The sequence below is a fragment of the Sebastes fasciatus genome, chromosome 20 (assembly GCF_043250625.1).
Source record: "Sebastes fasciatus isolate fSebFas1 chromosome 20, fSebFas1.pri, whole genome shotgun sequence".
NCBI classification, from domain to species: Eukaryota; Metazoa; Chordata; class Actinopteri; order Perciformes; family Sebastidae; genus Sebastes; species Sebastes fasciatus.
The window spans coordinates 1,426,311-1,443,953 of NC_133814.1; the positions used below are offsets into that span (position 1 = coordinate 1,426,311).

Below are 17,643 nucleotides of genomic sequence, written 5' to 3' on the forward strand. Positions count from 1 at the left end.
ACTGTTGTATTTCTTATAGACTGTTAATTTTAATATCATTTATATATCAGGATGCTTATGATCCATAGGAGTCAGGCTCTATAGACAGTGATAAAACTCAGACCTTCTGCTGAATTAATGAGCTGTTCATACTGCGTGTCCACTGTATTTGTAAGCACTAAATGATGTCAGTAACAGTCTTATCTTTTTCATTTGTGTTTGGAGTCTTTGGCAGGACCGTGAGGAGCCACAGTCTGGGCTCCTCACTTGTTTTGTTTCTCTTGACGTCTAACAGGCTGATTTGAAGAACAAGGCGATTGAATGAATGGCTGAATTTGAGGAGATTCCAGTTTATGTTCATCTGCCTCTTCAATTACTCTCACTCCCGCGCCACACATGACATCATGGAAAACTTTTGTCGGGTCTAGGAGTGCAGAGGGAAACGCTGTGTTGCTCTCGCTATCCTGAGAGTCTGCGGGGATACATCAGTCTAAAAATACCGATTTAAATCACAGGATTCCTCGGATACTTTCACCTTCAGCCCTGTGATGCGAGTGGCATTTAAGCCAGCTTGATTTGGGCTGCGGAGCTGAAAAGCAGAGATATTTCAGAATGGATTAATCGTCAGATGGATTCAATAAAATGTTCAAACAACCTTGTTTCATCTGGCCCGGGGACTTTCTTGGCAAAGATGTGTGACTTGCATACTTCCCTGTTTACCTGCTGGATGCATGTTGGCTGAAATGATACTTTTTAGTTTTGAAACAATACAAAACAATTATGCTTGTATAAACTGAGGTGAGCCTGTTTGTGTTTGACTCTCTTTTTAAGTGATTTAGACAACTTTCCATTAATGTCCTTGTAACTGAATGTCCCAGACAACAACAACCCTTATGCCTAAAGCTCCAAAAGGGCAGCTTATTCACAGTCAGCTGGATAAGGACTTCTGAAGGTCAACAGCAAACATGAACTCTTTTTCACATCCAAGTGATTCCTTTCCTCCGTATAGAGGCCCCGATGGAACAATGGTGCTTAAATTAACACTTTCAATGATACCATGCAGATTACTGAGACCTCATCCCAAAAAGAATCAAATCTCTAAACATCAACATATACGATAAAATACAATTATGACGATTCAAATAAATATATGAAGTTACTTATTACACATTCCATACAGTTTTGACTCCAGCCTTCTTTGCACTATTGTGCCCCCTGTGTACAGCCTACACTAACAGGTTGACCTGGATATAGACATGGATGTTGTGCTTTGGTTTCTGGTCTTTATGTCTTGTGTTGTCTTTGTTCAGCAGTGTGTCCATAGCATGTGGACCTTCAGGAACACTGGGTATAAACCTTTCTTTCATTAAAGATCCAAATGTAGTTTGAAATACTACAAACAAAAACTATCTATTCAACCAAGTATTGGAAACAGAAAAGATGGTGATTGACTTTAAACGCTAAGATGTATGAAATGTTTGACAAAAATATCTTTCCATTGTGAAGAATGAACTTTGAAAAACAACAGCTTTAGTTCTATCTGAGTCTGTTTCTTCATTACATTATAAAAGTAAAAGGTTAATCAATGAAGTCATTTTGCTGAGATTTTAAAATTAAAATGAACAATTTAATGTCTAAACTTTAAATCTGCTTTATGAGAGATTTTGACTGACTGAAAATACCGAGCAACGGCCACCAGCCGAAGCACAGCCAATAGGAACGCTCTCTCTCTCTGAAATGACCTGTGATTGGTCATTAGTCACAGGCTAGATGTTCTAAAGCCTGAAAACAGAGCCATGATGAGGAGCCTAGCCTAGTCTAGTTTTCTCTCCGAACACTTGAATTACAATATGCTGAAAGGTTATTATGGAATTTTTGCACAATGATGCCAAAAATGTACTGCCTACTGAAGCTTTAAATATCCATCACTTATAAATTACAGTTCAGAAGAAATATCTTATTAAAAGAATGCCACTCTAAAACTCAGGACAGTGTGGGTGAGTCCGATCGGATTTGATTGACGTTGAACAAACAAGCCCACAACTACCACCAGATCGTGTTTGGAACATTGCTAAACTAAAGCATGGATGTGAATGACATCACACTATGGACCAGTGAGAGGACACAAATAGAAAAACAACTACAACTGTCAATATGTTCTCATATCAACTCGTTACATACCGCCCCTTGGCGTTGGTGTCACTTTATTTTCAGCATGAAAACCACTATAGTTAGGTTTAGTAAAGAACTACATGGTTGGGCTTAAATCTACCTTTGTACAGTGAAAGTGACGCTGAACGTTGTGCACAGGGATTGTGACGCACGGGACACGAACGGTGGTCTCCTGTCCTGGATGGAAGCCTTGTGTTTGTTGGACCCATCCACCTCCCCTCCCACCCGGTATGGGTCTTTAGCTCTTTAAACTACGTCTCCACACTCCCGGCACACTTTCCCTGAGCGTCTACTTGTTGCCACAGATGGGTTTACGTTGTAGTTAACGGAGCGCCCGGTGCGTGATGCTAAAGGGTGCCCTGTGGGAATGAAAACAGGCTGAAACTGTGTGTTCAGAGTGAGAAGCCTATTGAACTTTATAAGAACTACTGTGCAGCTGCCATGGAAGTGAGACAATCATATGAGATCTAATGGTGGCTTCGTCTCTCTGTAACAGTTTCTCCTTTATTCTAAATCTTGCAGTGTTGGTAACGTGTTCAAAGATGATCATATGTGGCTGACATCACAGATCTCTGCATGCTTGGATTTCAAAAGGAAAGCTTACCGCTCTGGCCCTCTGCTGACGGCAGCTGCTTCTTCACTATGTGGTTCCTCCTCTCCGTCGGCCGTGCGGCGTCTCCGTGACCCCGTGTAGCCCTCTGCAGGTGTCCGGGACACTGTCTGTCCTCTGGACCATTGACCAGCACCTCAGCGCATTTCACAGCATTCATGGTCCACACTTCAATCCCCGGTGGATGACATCTCCTCTCGGGTCACCTCAACTCCCCTTTCAAAGAGAACAAGACCCAATGAGAGAGCATACTCCGTGCACATCAAAGTGAGAGCGCTGGACTCGGACTACTACCTCGGTCAGCTGTAACAGTTTGAGAGCCAACATTAATTGAGTTTGAACGAGCATGAAAGACGCAGCAAACAGCCATTTGAATGTTTGCATTTGAAAAGCTCCTCGGTGGTGCCGGGAGCTGGAGGGAAGCCATGTTAGTGTTTGCAGAATACAACGCCGGTTCCAGATTTTGTATTGTTTCTTTTCAGAGGTTCATCTCAGCTCAGGCAGAGCGCAGAGCGCGTGTCTGTTTGTTTACAGAGCTTTAAGCCCACTTTCAACCTCACGGATGCATCCCTCCGTCAGCCATCACTATCCTCCGCTGCTGCCAACTTATCAATTTACACAATTTACAAAGAGCAGACCGTCCTACCTCCTGAGCAAATATTAAACACATCTACTCTGTGGATTCAGTAGCTTAGAGAGCCCCCACAAGGTGTCGATGTGAAAAATGAGCCTCTTACTCAGATCCCAGACGAGCCAAGTCTTCTGCGCAGCCCGTCGCTCCGAACACTCCATCATCTCCTGAGGCCCGACGCCGTAGGGCCCCACAAACATACATGACTGTTTTCTTTAATAAGCTCTGTTTGGAGAGCCGCTCATATGCTTACAGGACAATAAAACTCCCAAATGTAACGTAATGTAAAAATAGCAGGTTTTCAAAAAAAGGTCCTTCAGTAGTATCCGTTGGGTCATTGTTGTCAAGGCCTCAGTTTTACTGCAGAATATTTGCCACAAGAAAAATAGCATTTTGGGATCAAAGTATTTCAGTCAAGTATTCAGAATATAGAAACATGCTGAGGGCATCCCGGGTCAACTCAGATCCCAGGAACACTCCTGTGCAAAGCTAATGATATTGAATAATCACACTTATCCCAACCATTAGGTTTATTAGGTATATTGTGAAAGTTATCAACATCTATTTCATCATAGAATTTACTTTTTCAAATAAAAAATGATTAGAGGGGATCTACTCCCAGCACCACAAACAATTTTGAGAATGTGCATGTTTTCCTCTCCTTGAAGTTTTAACATAGCATTTACTGTCATTCAAATTTATTTTATGAAGTACATAAGTAAAGTTCAAATATATTCTCCCAAAGTACACTTTATGCAGTAAGTTTACTAATATCAATATACTAGTAGTTTGCTTGTAAGTGTACTTATTCAATACTTCTTTGGATTAAATTGGCCCACTTTGTAGTTTATAAAAGTACTTTTAACTGTACTTTAAGTGTAAGAAGAGTAAACTTTGAGTACACAACTATCTAAGTTGTATTTAGTACTGCAATTTTACTATGAACTATACTACAAATGAATAGATATACTAGTTGGTTAGTTAGTTATTAACTTGTAGCCCACTTTTTAGTTTATGGAAATACACTTTAAAGTACTCTCAGTTTCATAGTTTTTATATTGCAAGTATACTTGTACAGTATATACTTGTAGCCCACTTTTTAGTTTAAGAAAGCAAATTTTGTATACTTTAACTTATAGTACTTAGCCAGTGATTTATGTATTACATAAAGAGACTTGCTCCTTTTGCTATTTGACTTGATGTTTTGTGATGATACGGTGAACGGAGAATCCAAAAACTTTAAAAATTCTTGATGAATTGAAGTAAATTCATATCAAAACATCCGTGTACAAACTCTCACACACTTTAATAGGCTACTCTATCAAACAGTAAGCACAACTACAAGCCAAGTATACCTTCCTGTAGGACTATAAGGCAAGAATACTTCATTATACTTTTCTTAAGTATATCTTGATCAAAAGATGAAGAACAAGTACAAGCCAAGTATACTTAGACTTTTCTGTATACTTGTCTGTATAAGCTAAGTATACTTAAGTACAGTATATCTCTGATAAGTACATATAAAGTCAACTGAAAGTATACTCTTTTAAGTTTTAAATAAGTATATTGATAGCACACTTGAATAAAGATATATTTGGTAAGGGTACTGTACATACTGTTCTGCACATGGGAAGTGGTTCAACAAACTGTACCATTGATGTCCTTTCTAAAAAGCCGATGCATTTCTCAGTGATATCTGAGAGCCCATAAACCTCAGCCAAAGTGATTATTGCTTCCTCGTCCCCTGGCTCCTTTCCCCAGGTAGCCTAAATGTTATGACTCATGAATGATACACTAGAATCTGTGTTGCAAACTCAAGGTAATTTTACGTCGCTTAAAACAAACCTGGCTCAATCTGGCAGCCATACATACTGTAGGCTGAAGGCGCCACACCTTAGCAGGATACCTGGGTATCTGTGCCATATGAGTAATGTCATCCTTTTCTACAGTCTTTGTCCAAACCAGTAGAGAGGTCAGCTATATGTCTGTTCAGTTGTGTCCATAAAGCACATTTAGAAACAACCAGCTGTTCGCAGCCGGTGCCTGCACAGCCCTTCAACATGGCCACCAAAGGGTGTGTTATCACCTGGAAGCCCTCGCTTATCTTTGAACCCTCTCAGGACGTGAATTTGAACTCACTTATTTCTGTTGTAAGAACTCAGGAGAGGATGCTCTGGTAGTTTTCTGAGATTCCGGTCGCCTCTTCCAGGAAACAACATTGAAGACACTGCATCTACTCAGGCCATATCTTGACACACAGATTACATGTAGTGTGGTTGAAGGAACAAAAAGGGGTTGCACGGTATACTGTACATAAACATCAGCATTTACCTCAGAAACAAGACAACAGTAAACCATAGTCTGTTAAAAGTCTAGAGGAGACTGGGACTTCTCCGTGGAGCGTCAGGAGGAACCACTTTAATGAAGTCTTAACTGATGGGCCTGGCTTAAAAGCCCACCCAGAGACAGATAGGGCCTTCTCTGACAATTTATACCACAGCGACAACCCCCACTGGGAATATGTGCAGATAGGCAGAGGAAAACACTGCTTCACGGACAAAGAGAGGACAACAATGATGGTGTTTCATATTAGCTCATACTACGATAAGTTATCAGTGAATCTGCTGGTTTTTACGACACAAGATCGACTGAAGAAAAATGCCCATTTACCGAAAGGCTCGAAGGGAAAAGTGTGGATGAAAGAAAGAGAGGAAGGAAAACAAGGCTGTCTTCAAAAGAAGCAGGTTATAGTCTGATGCTATCTGAGGCGCTGCTGAGTGAATGGTGGCCTGTATCTCTGTGTCAACACAATAAGAGCCAAGACACGTGGCACTCGGAGCTCCATCGAGATGAGCTGATAGGAGGTTCCACTTAACAGTTGTCCTCTTATTGATTGCCTTGTTGTATTATCTGCCCTTCTCCCTAATGACTCACAGATTAAGGAGTGACTGGAAAGGTAGACGGCCACTCGCCTCTGCATGTTTACGACCCCTCCTATATCCCCTGCATGGTGGGATGTTAATCTTTATTACCTGGCACTGTTTAAGTTACTGCTTACAGAACTTGCTTGTGATGTCACACTTAAAGATGCCATGTTATGGATTTTGTCAGTGAGGCAGCCAAATAATATATGATTTAGTGTTGAAACATTTTTAAAGTTGAACTTAAGTTCAAATTCATTTTTGATAAGAAATCAGTCGTCGGTGTGTGTTTCAACTAGTGTACTTTCTTGGTCAACATCGTATATATTAAAAAGAAGAAATAGAAGTTGTTTATTTGTCTTTCTTGAATCATAATGAAACGTTCCCGGTTGAATCATCACTACAAAAGAGTGTGTTAAGTAATATCTGGGACTTAAAGCTTCAGTAAGGAACCAGTTTTTGGCATCACTGGGCAAAAAATCCATAATAACTTTTCAGCATATTGTAATTCAAGTGCTCTGAGAGAAAACTAGACTTCTGCTCCTCCTCATGGCTCTGTTTTCAGACTTTAGAACATCTAGCCCGTGACGGGAGACTTTGACCAATCACAGGTCATTTCAGAGAGAGAGAGCGTTCCTATTGGCTGTGCTCCTGCTGGTGGGCGGTGCTTGGTATTTCCTCAACTTGATCTCAACATGGCTGCCGGGTTACAAACTTTCTCATTTTACAGCTAAACAGTACACTACAAGATGATTCTGAGAACATGTGAGGAGAGAAATAGACATCACAGTAACAGAATATTGATTCATATTTGATCAGCGCTGCCTAGTTTGACCGTTTGGTCGGAGTTCACGAGTGATTGACAGCTGCTCATAGACGGAAGCTGGACAGCAGACTCCAGATCAGCTCTGTTTGGTTGTTTTCCTCCGGTCTGTGAAATCTTGCAGATGCCGTTAGGAGCACTAGAGGACACCGGAGGACACCGGAGGACACAGAGGAACATGATTCTTTTCTCAGATTACCTGTCTCATGCACTACTGTCAGGATATAGTGACCGTTTTATAATCATATTTGCTCCATTTCTACCCACTGCTGCTTTAAGTGCTGCTGAATTATAGACTAAAATAAGACAAAACATATTTCTGGTGCCATAAAGCACTGAGGTTATCTCTTGTCATTCATTTGACATAGTTAAGAAAAATCTACAGGAACTACTTTTACATTACATGCACACCAAGGGTGGGCTGTTGGTTACTAGTAGTTGACTTCCTATTATAGTATTTCAACTCATCCACTAACAAAGTCATCACACATTTTCTTGTGGCATTCATGAGCAGCTTTACTGTAACTGAGCATTTGTTTTATTTAACTTGGACAACAGAACACTGATTGCAGTATTTCATGTTGAATTACAACGCACTGTGCATTATGATTCACACACGTCGTCTTTACTGAATCTTTTCATCGTCCCAGTCGTCTTTCATTGATAGATTATTCATTCGAGCGGTCACATCTAGTATGTTTTCTTTCCTTTTGTCTCTTTCCTGCTCCTCTCACACTCGGCGGGGCTTGTTGGCGACCACCAGCCGAGCCGAAGCCCGCAGCCAAATTTACGGGAGGCTTTCATGCCTGTGATATTTACGTTGGGGTTAGTCCAGGATTTCCAACTGATGATTGTGAATTTATGTTGCAATCAATACGGGGGATCCTCCCGCTGAGCTCATTATGATCATTCCTTCCGCTTAATGGCATTTGTTTTGCACTATTTGATGGCAGCACCATAATTGGCTGTTTCCAGCTCAGCTAAAGTGCAGCGATAACACAGGTCCACTTGTTTATGACTTCCAGCAAACTGACCAACACTTTTTACTGGAATGCTTTTATCGTAGAGGCTTTTCTCCAAGACTGAACTCTTCCTCACACCATCATCAGAGAAAACGGTCATCTCCAATAATTTCAGCATCCACTACTGTACAGTGCATCCTCACGTCTCATGCTGCTTTAATCCAGCAGCATGATAATACTTAGCAGAGTGGAATGTGAGCCGCTATCTGTGATGGGTGACATACTGTATTTGAATGAGACAACGTGCCCCTCAACAGGCCAGAGGTATGCTTTTATCCTCCTGTGAATGCAGCCAACGTTTTCACTCTATGGTTTGTGTAACGCTGCGCTCTAACCTGAGCCTTTACTCACACCGCTGTTGAAACAGGTGGTGTTTCTGGATTTGTTTGAAACTAAATAGACTCTCGAATAATGAAAAGAAATCAGCTCTATGTACATGGCGCTTCACTTTGGACAAGTTGTTATTAAATGATTTTTTAACAGAGGATTTGGCAAGATTTAGAACTTTTGCCATTCTATAATAAACAATGGCATGGCCATAATGAAAATATTTACTTAATTCTCTAAAGTGACTTATGGCAACTTTGGCCACTAAACAGAGTGTCATGAGTGTTATGGCGTCAGGTGCCACAGTCTGTGTAAATACTGCCTGTACACTTGTTTATAGGAAAACCCCCATCTGGCTTCAGCCAACAGTCAGACACACTGGTGACCCCGAGGATTTTTCGAATGGAAAATATAACAGGACTGTTTGCTAAGCGGGGGGGGGGTTAGCTGTACGGCAGTCAACTGTCAAGTGACAGACAAGACAACGGTGTAAAAGAGTGCAGGCTCCACATCGCCGAGCCCAGCCCTTTCTCAACCTGTAAACACACAGCCGGGCTTTTGAAGAACTATCCAAAAAAGCCCAGTGGCCTTTTTTTCATCCCCCCATTTATGGGATTTATAAATGATGACAGTGTTATAGTGCCGTGCTAACTAAAAAGTTCAAAGTAGGTAATAAATGAAGGAATTAGCAGAAATATACACCAATGACAAGGAAGGAGAAAACAAAAATCAGCAACTCTTCAGAACATAAACAAAACAATAAGACATGGAGATGAAATGGTGTATGCTGTCAGCCCCGGCTCATTCTGGGATTTATTATAGGACATGGGATTATTAAGCTTATTCATTTGAAACGGCATTAAACAAGCCTAACATTTTTTGTTACTTTTACCTATTTTATGACCAACGTGGTTTAGTCTAGAAGGCCCCTAAAAGCAGCGGGTGACAGTTGATGCATACACAGAGCTGCTGTAACTTATGGCAGATAGAGCGGTGGAGAAAAGTCAAAGGTCAGATGTTTCAAATAAACAAGGGAAGGCTCCAATAACTGTTTTTGCTGCACATTGTGAAAAAAAGGTAACATGAAAGAATATTGGTAGAATGTCACAGCTCCTAACAACAGGGCTGTTATTGTGCAGTATAATGAGGCGTGGATAGGGCTCACTGCTTTTCTTTTCTTTTAATCAGGAAATTATGATTATGATTATGATTAAATACACAAAACATCTGTAAAGTCATTTGTATTGTTTGGTTGGATAAAATACAACATACCTGATCAGGACTTTCTTATAGCAAAATTATTATTTTGTATACACAACAAGACTGTAAAAGAGGACGAGTCGGCATGGTGAAGTTTAGTCGTCTCATTTAGCCACTTGTTATCAATCGCCTTTTTAAAGACACATAAAGACTTCAAAATTCATGAGTGGGATATTTACTGACGTATTTCATATTGTAGAAAATCTCTTCAGCTTGTGTTTACCGCAGACCTTATTTCAGACATCTAACTAAAAACCTGTTGACTTCCAGACGAGAGAACAGGAAGTGCTAAAATGCTAACTCATTTCTGGGTTTTAGGACTCGTTCCTGTAGCACTCTATATCAGTCAGTATCAACAGACATAATGTGATGTAAACGTACAATCGTACTTAGTATTTTAGTAACTGTTGGTATAATCAGTAAAACAAAAAAGCAGCTGAAGGAAACCTTTCAGTCTGTTAGCTCCGAGTCGCAGCAAAGGGTTTAAGATGTTTTTAACATTTGAATACGCAGAACCATGTGACATCATAAACTACACACATCATGCCTTCTTGTTCTGTATTTGGACTGGATGTTGTTGTCTATTGCTTAGAAGGACGTTTTTTGCATTTAGCTGTAAAGTTGTATTCCATGTTGTCTCTCTTTCTTTGGAGAATTGTCCAGATCAGATACCAGAAACACATTTGTGCAAACGCAGCATACAGTATCTGCAGGGTCTCAGTTTGGTGATGGATATGTCTTTGTTGCAGAGCTACTTTAAGATTCAGACTGATAATTTGTTTATTTTGACTTAAAAATCGAGTGTAGTGTGGCTCCGACACATCTTCCAAACTTCTGTCAAATGGCCGCGGTGAGTGTGTGAATGTAGTGATTAGTATGAGAGGGTAAGTGAGGAGCTGCAGTCGGCCCGACATGTTTCTGCTCTTGTCAATGCAGCTGGGCTTCTAGTATTCCCCTCCTTCAAACTGTTTAGCTTGACGGCCTTTATCCACATCAATCACGCGAGGAATCGAGCCACGGGCGTTTCATCAACACTTTTCACAGTGAAAACAGTGGAAGATGTCCCAGACCCACTTACGCACACATTCAACAGAAATGAACTGGAATGGTTGTGCAGCAGCAGCGGGGGCTTGCGTCGTGTCTTGTCTGGTCGCACATGCCAAGAGAGATTAAGATATTCCAGAGAAGAGGATCCGTTAATATTTTACAGTTCACCAGATGTGTCCAGAGTGTTAAGAAAAACACGCGTTCTATGAATACATCATCTTCCAATCCTGCCCAGTCCTCAGAACTCACTAAATACTTCAAAGGCAGTGGCACGTGGTGGATGAGGAAATATTACTTCAACATTAGGAGCCATGAGCAGATTCCCCTCCATGTCCCTCTCACCCTGGTGCCAAGAGATGTTACAGCACCCAGCAGAGCTGCAGAGGGAGGCAACCTGAGGAGGTCAAAGGTCTGAATATACCAAATATCAATATTGGAGCTCCCACATGCACACACACTCCAAGACACAAAGGCAGACATGCAGTGAGTTAAATGGTCTGTGTGTGAAATATTACTGTGCAACGTTCTCCACTACACATGCTGACAGATGATTTACAACTAACTATGTGCAAGTTTAAACATTTTATTGCCACCGTAAAAATAGTAGCGAAAGAAAGTATGATTTAAATTCATCACATTCTTTGTCTTTCTCAAACTAAGAGAGAATACAAGATTGAACTACAAGATGAAGAATAGAAACCAGGAGGAGAAGTGACCATGACCTCGTCTGAACTGGGCCAAACTGGTCCAACTCACAGGAACACTGAGGACCAGTTTTAAGAGCTTTGGGGCTTTTGCAGGAAACAGTTTCTTGGCCAAACTCTGAATCGTTTTCAAGTTATCACCTGGAAACTGGTACTTCAGTCAGCATCGGTTAATATGGTGTTCTGCTGTCCGGACCTTGACAATCTTTATTTTATGTTTACATATTAATTGTTCATGACATATGATTTCATTAGCACAGCCTGCACCGGTGTACGGGGGGTGTGAGGGGCCCACCACTGTCAGCCCTTTGCAGTTCGTCAGCAGTACACTAAAGATTAACAACAATGCAATAAAGTTAAGGATCACACCATTAAGGCTTAAGGCGTGCTGAAATAAAACTATTAAAAAGAGTTTGAGGAGTGCAGCGGGACAAGAGAGGCTGAGTGGACCAGTCATACTAGGCATTAGAGCTGCAACCATAAGTCCATCAAAAGAAAATGTATCTATTTCAATAATCATTTCTGTATTTATATTTGCTGGTTCCAGCTCCTCAAATGTGAGTACTTTTGTCTTTTATGTCATGTATGATTGTCAATGAAATATCTTTGGTTTTTGGACTGCTGGTCAGATAAAACAAGATATGATATATGTATATATATATATAATAATATGAAGATGTCACTTTGGGCTCTGGGGAGTTGTGGTGGGGTTAGGGTTAGTGTGGTTGGGTCTGATTCTATTCCACTGTATAAGAAGTCCAGCTATTTGATCTATGTATATTAAAGCAGCAGTAGGCGAGATTGGAGCAAATATGATTACAAAAATTATATTTTTATAAAACGGTCACTACATCCTGACAGTAGCGCATGAGACAGGTAACCTGAAAAAAAATCATGTCCCTCTGTGTCCTCCGGTGCTCCTAACGGCATCTGCAAGATTTCACAGACCGGAGGAAAACAACCAATCAGAGCCGAGCTGGAGCCTTGCCGTCTCTGAGCAGCTGTCAGTCACTTGCGAACTCAGACCAAACGGTCAAATTAGGCAGCGCTGATCAAATATGAATCAATATTATATTACTGTAATGCCTATTTCTCTCCTCACATATTCTCAGAATCATCTTGTAGTGTACTGTTTAGCTGTAAAATTAGAAAGTTTGTGACCCGGCAGCCATTTTGAGATCTGCTGAGGAAATACCAAGCACCGCCCACCAACCGGAGCACAGCCAATAGGAATGCTCTCTCTCTCTGAAATGACCTGTGATTGGTCAAAGTCTCCCGTCGGCTAGATGTTCTAAAGCCTGAAAACAGAGCCATGAGGAGGAGCAGAAGTCTAGTTTTCTCTCAGAACACTTGAATTACAATATGCTGAAAGGTTATTATGGGATTTTTGCCCAATGATGCCAAAAACGTTGTTGCCTACTGCAGCTTTAAAGCATGTTGCACCTGCAATGTAACTGAGTATGTTTGGTCCTTTTCTGGTTTAGTCCGGCTATACAGCAAAAGGTACAGTATGTAGTTAAGTGGTAGCCTGTTGTGTGCATATAGGCTGCAAACAACTGTTCTGTATCAGTATTATTGTCAGCTCTGCAAGAAATCATCAATCAGCTTTGATTATTTATTCATCTTATTTATCTAGCTTGTTATTGCGTTGCCATCACTCCTGTCCTATCCTACCTATCCTGCTATAACCTCTGTGACATCACTGCTCCTCCATGCTGCTGAACAGGCTCCCTGCTGGCATCATGAATAATGGCCTGTGTGTTTAACTTGCTCAATACAAAGAAGCCATGTAATCTAAATACATAAGGCAATATAAATACAAAGGAAGCGTACTCCGAGTGTGTGCGGAGCGTGTGTGTGCGACTGTGACATTTTGGCTGTGCCTCCCGCGCCGTCTCTGGTTGGGTAGGCTGGCACTCTCTGTGTTTAAAAAGCTCCCAGAAAGTTTACAGAGAGTGTACTTCTGCTGGGCTTTGTGTGACAAGCTTTAACGCACCATACCCATCAGCAGCAAAACAGCCACAGACCTCCCTGGAATCCACTCTGCCACTTTCCATTCAAGCATTTCCATGCATTCCCCAGCTTCCTTTAGTGTCCTGTCTCAAAAAACCTGTGTTGACAATTAATACTGGCTTTGTTTGTCAGGCTGCAAGCTAAGAGGCTACTGTGTGTTTACCTCTCTTTTGTCCTGCCGTGTGTCACCATGTAGAATGGGCCTAATCCAAGTTGGAAAAGAAGACACAATTTCTGCTGCAAACAGTCAAGTCAGGCATGTAATAAAAGAAAAGGCTCCCGGTTCCTCGGCAACCATTCTGAAAAGCTCAACACATGTTGGCTTCTAGCTTAATGACATAAAATTGCCTGATGTAAAGAAATGGAACACGTTAACGGGCCACTTCAGAAACAAAATGAATGTTAACCAGCCAATGTGAAGGTTTTTATAAGATAATACAGGATCTAGTGTTGTTAGGGGGAAAAACACTTCGTTCTGAAACTACAAACCTAATTGATCTGAAATCCATCCATCCATTATCTGTAAATGCGGGTGGGGGGGCTGGAACTGATCCCAGCTGACATTGGGTGAAGGCGTGGTACACCCTGGACAGGCACAGGGCTGACACATAGAGACAGACAACCATTCACACCTACGGGCAATTTAGAGTCAACAATTAACCTGCATGTCTTAAGACTAGGGGGAAACCGGAGCACCCGGAGAAAACCCACACTGACACGGGGAGAACATGCAAACTCCACACAGAAAGACCCCAAGCTGGGTTTGAACTGCGACCCTCTTGCTATGAGGCGGCAGTGCTAACAACTGCACCACCTTGCCGCCCTTTCACACGGAAAAAACATTGTGTTTTATCAATTTGAAATAGTCCCAGTTGTAGTGATGATGCTGGTGAACTGCCTGCCAACAGACATTCATCATTCTCAAACTAAGGTAATGCACTGCCAACAATATCGATGACTGATTTATTGTTTTAGACACTTATCAGGCAAAAATGCCAAAAATGTGCTGGTTCCAACATCTCACATTTATATGACTGTAACTGTGTATACAAGCAATCTGAAGACATGATCTATCAAAGGAAGAAGTGTTTCCCTCTCCCTCGGGGTAACCAGTGTCTTCCATTCATTTTAGTGTGACAAAAATATTCCAAAAAAGAAGAAGGCTAAACTGAGATGGAGAGAAAATATCGCTAATAGTTTAGCCTGCTGTGGCTAGCTCACAGCTACGGTAAGCAGAAGGCTATTAACAACATTATTTCTCCATCTGTGAAACGGTTCGCCGTTATTGTCAGACTCTTTTTGATAAGTCCGTCTTCTTATTTGGGTTGCTTTGTAGTGTAGGCAACTGTTGCCAATGATGGAACAGCAACTATCCCTGCAGGATATTCCACCGTCTCTGAAACCAACTGTGATTGGCCAAAGTCTCCCGTCACATAGATTTTCTAAAGCCTGAGGAGCAGTAGTCTAGTTTTCTCTCAGAACACTTGAATTACAATATGCTGAAAGGTTATTATGGAATTTTTGCCCAATGACGCCAAAAATATACTGCCTACTGCAGCTTTAATGACATAGGACATGCCTCTTGTCAGAAATTGTATAGGATTATAACATTTAAAATATACATAGCATACAGTTGTTTGTCATTGTTTATATACTGCTCTGTATATCTAAAGAGTCAGGAGTCTTGTCACTTGAAATACAGTGTTAGCTTCCACATTTCAAGCTTTAGTTTTTGTCTCTTTCAAGCTAATATTTTAAGTGACCTCGAGCCAAAACATACCAACTGTCATATTCACAGACACGGGATATTTCATTTAACATTACTTCAGGAATGATAATAACAAGATTTTGGTATTCAAATAAAGTTGTTTTTTTCGTCTTTATTTGAAGTAAATGTGATCAATGTTTTGTTTGTGTTTGGAAGTGAAATAGTCCAAAATGCTCCACATGCACTCTGTGACCAGGACGAACAGACGTAGTAAAGCCCAGAGTATGAGAGGAGGTAGCACATCATCGATCGGCTACTTTGACTCATCGCAGATATTTCTATTAATAACGCGTCTCCATGAGGTCAGTTCTAGGAAGCCACATCCCTCAGAAGCAATATTTACATTACATTAGGTGCTCGGGAGTCAAAAAGTATTCTGGTAATGATGGCAGTAGCTTTGTTGCTGAAGGAAAACAGCCGGGGTTAAAGGAGAGGAATGACGATACCACATGACTGCGTAGAGAGACATGTGGTTACCAGTCAGAAACATCCATGTATTCATTCCTTTGAGTCTGAATGCTGTTGGTCTATAATGATCATGGGGTTCCTGGGTAGCACGGGGGTGGGGTTCATACTGTCTTCTGTTTAGTTTGTTGTTATGTATTTATTTACTTATTTATTTGTGTTTGGTTAGGGGTTGGAGTGGGTTGGTTGAAGGGAAACAAGAGAAACGAAGGGGGGGGGAAATAAACACTGGTCTTTCATTCTGCCTGATGTCACATCTGTAACTGTAATGGTGCTCCCCATATTTATCTCTCCGTTGACTACCGTTCATATTTTTTCCGAAATATGTTCCCATGGTGTCCACTGGAAGGGATGGGACTTCACCTCTCTATACAAACTTTAGATCAATTATTCATCCGAATAAAACAAAACAAAAAAACACATTTCAGGTATTTCATAAGGTATTTTTGATTACGTAATCCAGGAGTGTAATCTCCATTAATAGCACACACACACACACACACACGCACACACACACACACACGTAGACACAGACTGTGTTAACACCTCTAACATTGAAGTCGTCCTCCTACAACTCCTCTTGTTTTTGCAGAGAACTGCTCCATGTTGCCTGATAGTGGGCTGAAGTATTACACATTCAGTTCATATTCTACCTTTGAGGATGGAAAGAAATGAGAAAGCTTGAAATCCCAGACATAATGTAAACATCTGCTTCATGTCAACTGTAGTCTATAACATAGACACTTCACTAAATGTGAATTTCTCAGTGACACTCTGATGACAACCATGGTAGCAGCTGATGTTTTATGAGAATGAAGGCTTCTCTCTCTCTCGTGACCATTTTTGAAATCCATCTTCGCTGCACTAATATGAAATGTCACTCTGACCTCGGCGCTTTCATTAAGTCACTTCTACAACGTGGAGCGCGTGTCGTGCAGATTCCTCGAGGCCCCAGGCGATGATGTAACGCTCTTCTGAAATGCATTTAGTGGAGAAAACAAAGCCAAGTGGTCCAGGAAACGGCAGCGGCGGGGTGACAGTAATTATGAGTGGCAGCGAACACATTTGCCACCCGCTTAGGTCCCCTCATGTTAAGATGTGAGCTCCAGGATGAGACCTGGCAACTCCACCGCAGCTCAGCAGCCATTACCTCACTGCTTTTACACAGCTCTCAGAAGACAATCTCATTTCCCCACTAATGGTCATTCTAAGGTCGCTTTACTCACAAATGGCTGACCTCTACTCACTTTGGGATCAACTCTGAAATATGCCATGCTTGCAGGAAGTTTGAAACTTGTAAAAAGAATGTTGAGGACTGTGAAATGATCGCTGTTACATTGTCTTAATAGCTACTATATACATCTGTTGAGTCAACTTAAGATATAGCGCCTAATTCAATTGCCTGAGAAGATTCCACACTAGTTTACACAAGTATTTTACTGGGTTGAGTTTTGGAAGTCTGTTGGATTACAGCACAAAGGAAGTTTGCTTTACAACATCAAATAGAGAGAGGGCACTTGAGGGTACTGTAAGACACACAGCAACAAATGTCATTTTAGGGTTTTGGCTATAATTTCTAGCAATTATTACACATTATTTGGGAGGAAAGCCAAAAGTGAGTACACCCAAAAACCCTCATTGCACAACCATGGTAAGTATGAAAGGTCAAAGTGAAACCTTACATGTCTGTGAATTGTGACAAATGTTCACAACAGACAGTTTGATAATAATTTGATTGTTTTTTTTCTCTCCTCCACAGTTTGGCTTTACTGGGGTTTTGTTCTGATTGTCTGTCTACTCGTATTTCTGGAAGCTTTGGACTAAGTAAGGGATAATGTACAGCGAGCCGGTCATTGTTGTGAAAGAATCCCCAACAGGGCGATGCTGCACCCCGACACGAA

The 17,643-nt window shown here is 41.2% G+C and overlaps 1 protein-coding gene across 7 annotated transcripts in view; it reads right to left on the minus strand.

Annotated features, from left to right (window-relative positions):
- Positions 1-17,643, minus strand: part of myocd (myocardin) — a 134,386-nt gene that overhangs the window by 63,602 nt on the left and 53,141 nt on the right. For all 7 annotated transcript variants that reach the window (XM_074620507.1, XM_074620506.1, XM_074620502.1 and 4 more), the window contains exon 3: positions 2,756-2,977. In XM_074620507.1, coding sequence (XP_074476608.1) covers positions 2,756-2,921 — 166 coding nt within the window. In that variant the 5' untranslated portion in view covers positions 2,922-2,977. The remainder of the gene's footprint in view (positions 1-2,755; positions 2,978-17,643) is intronic.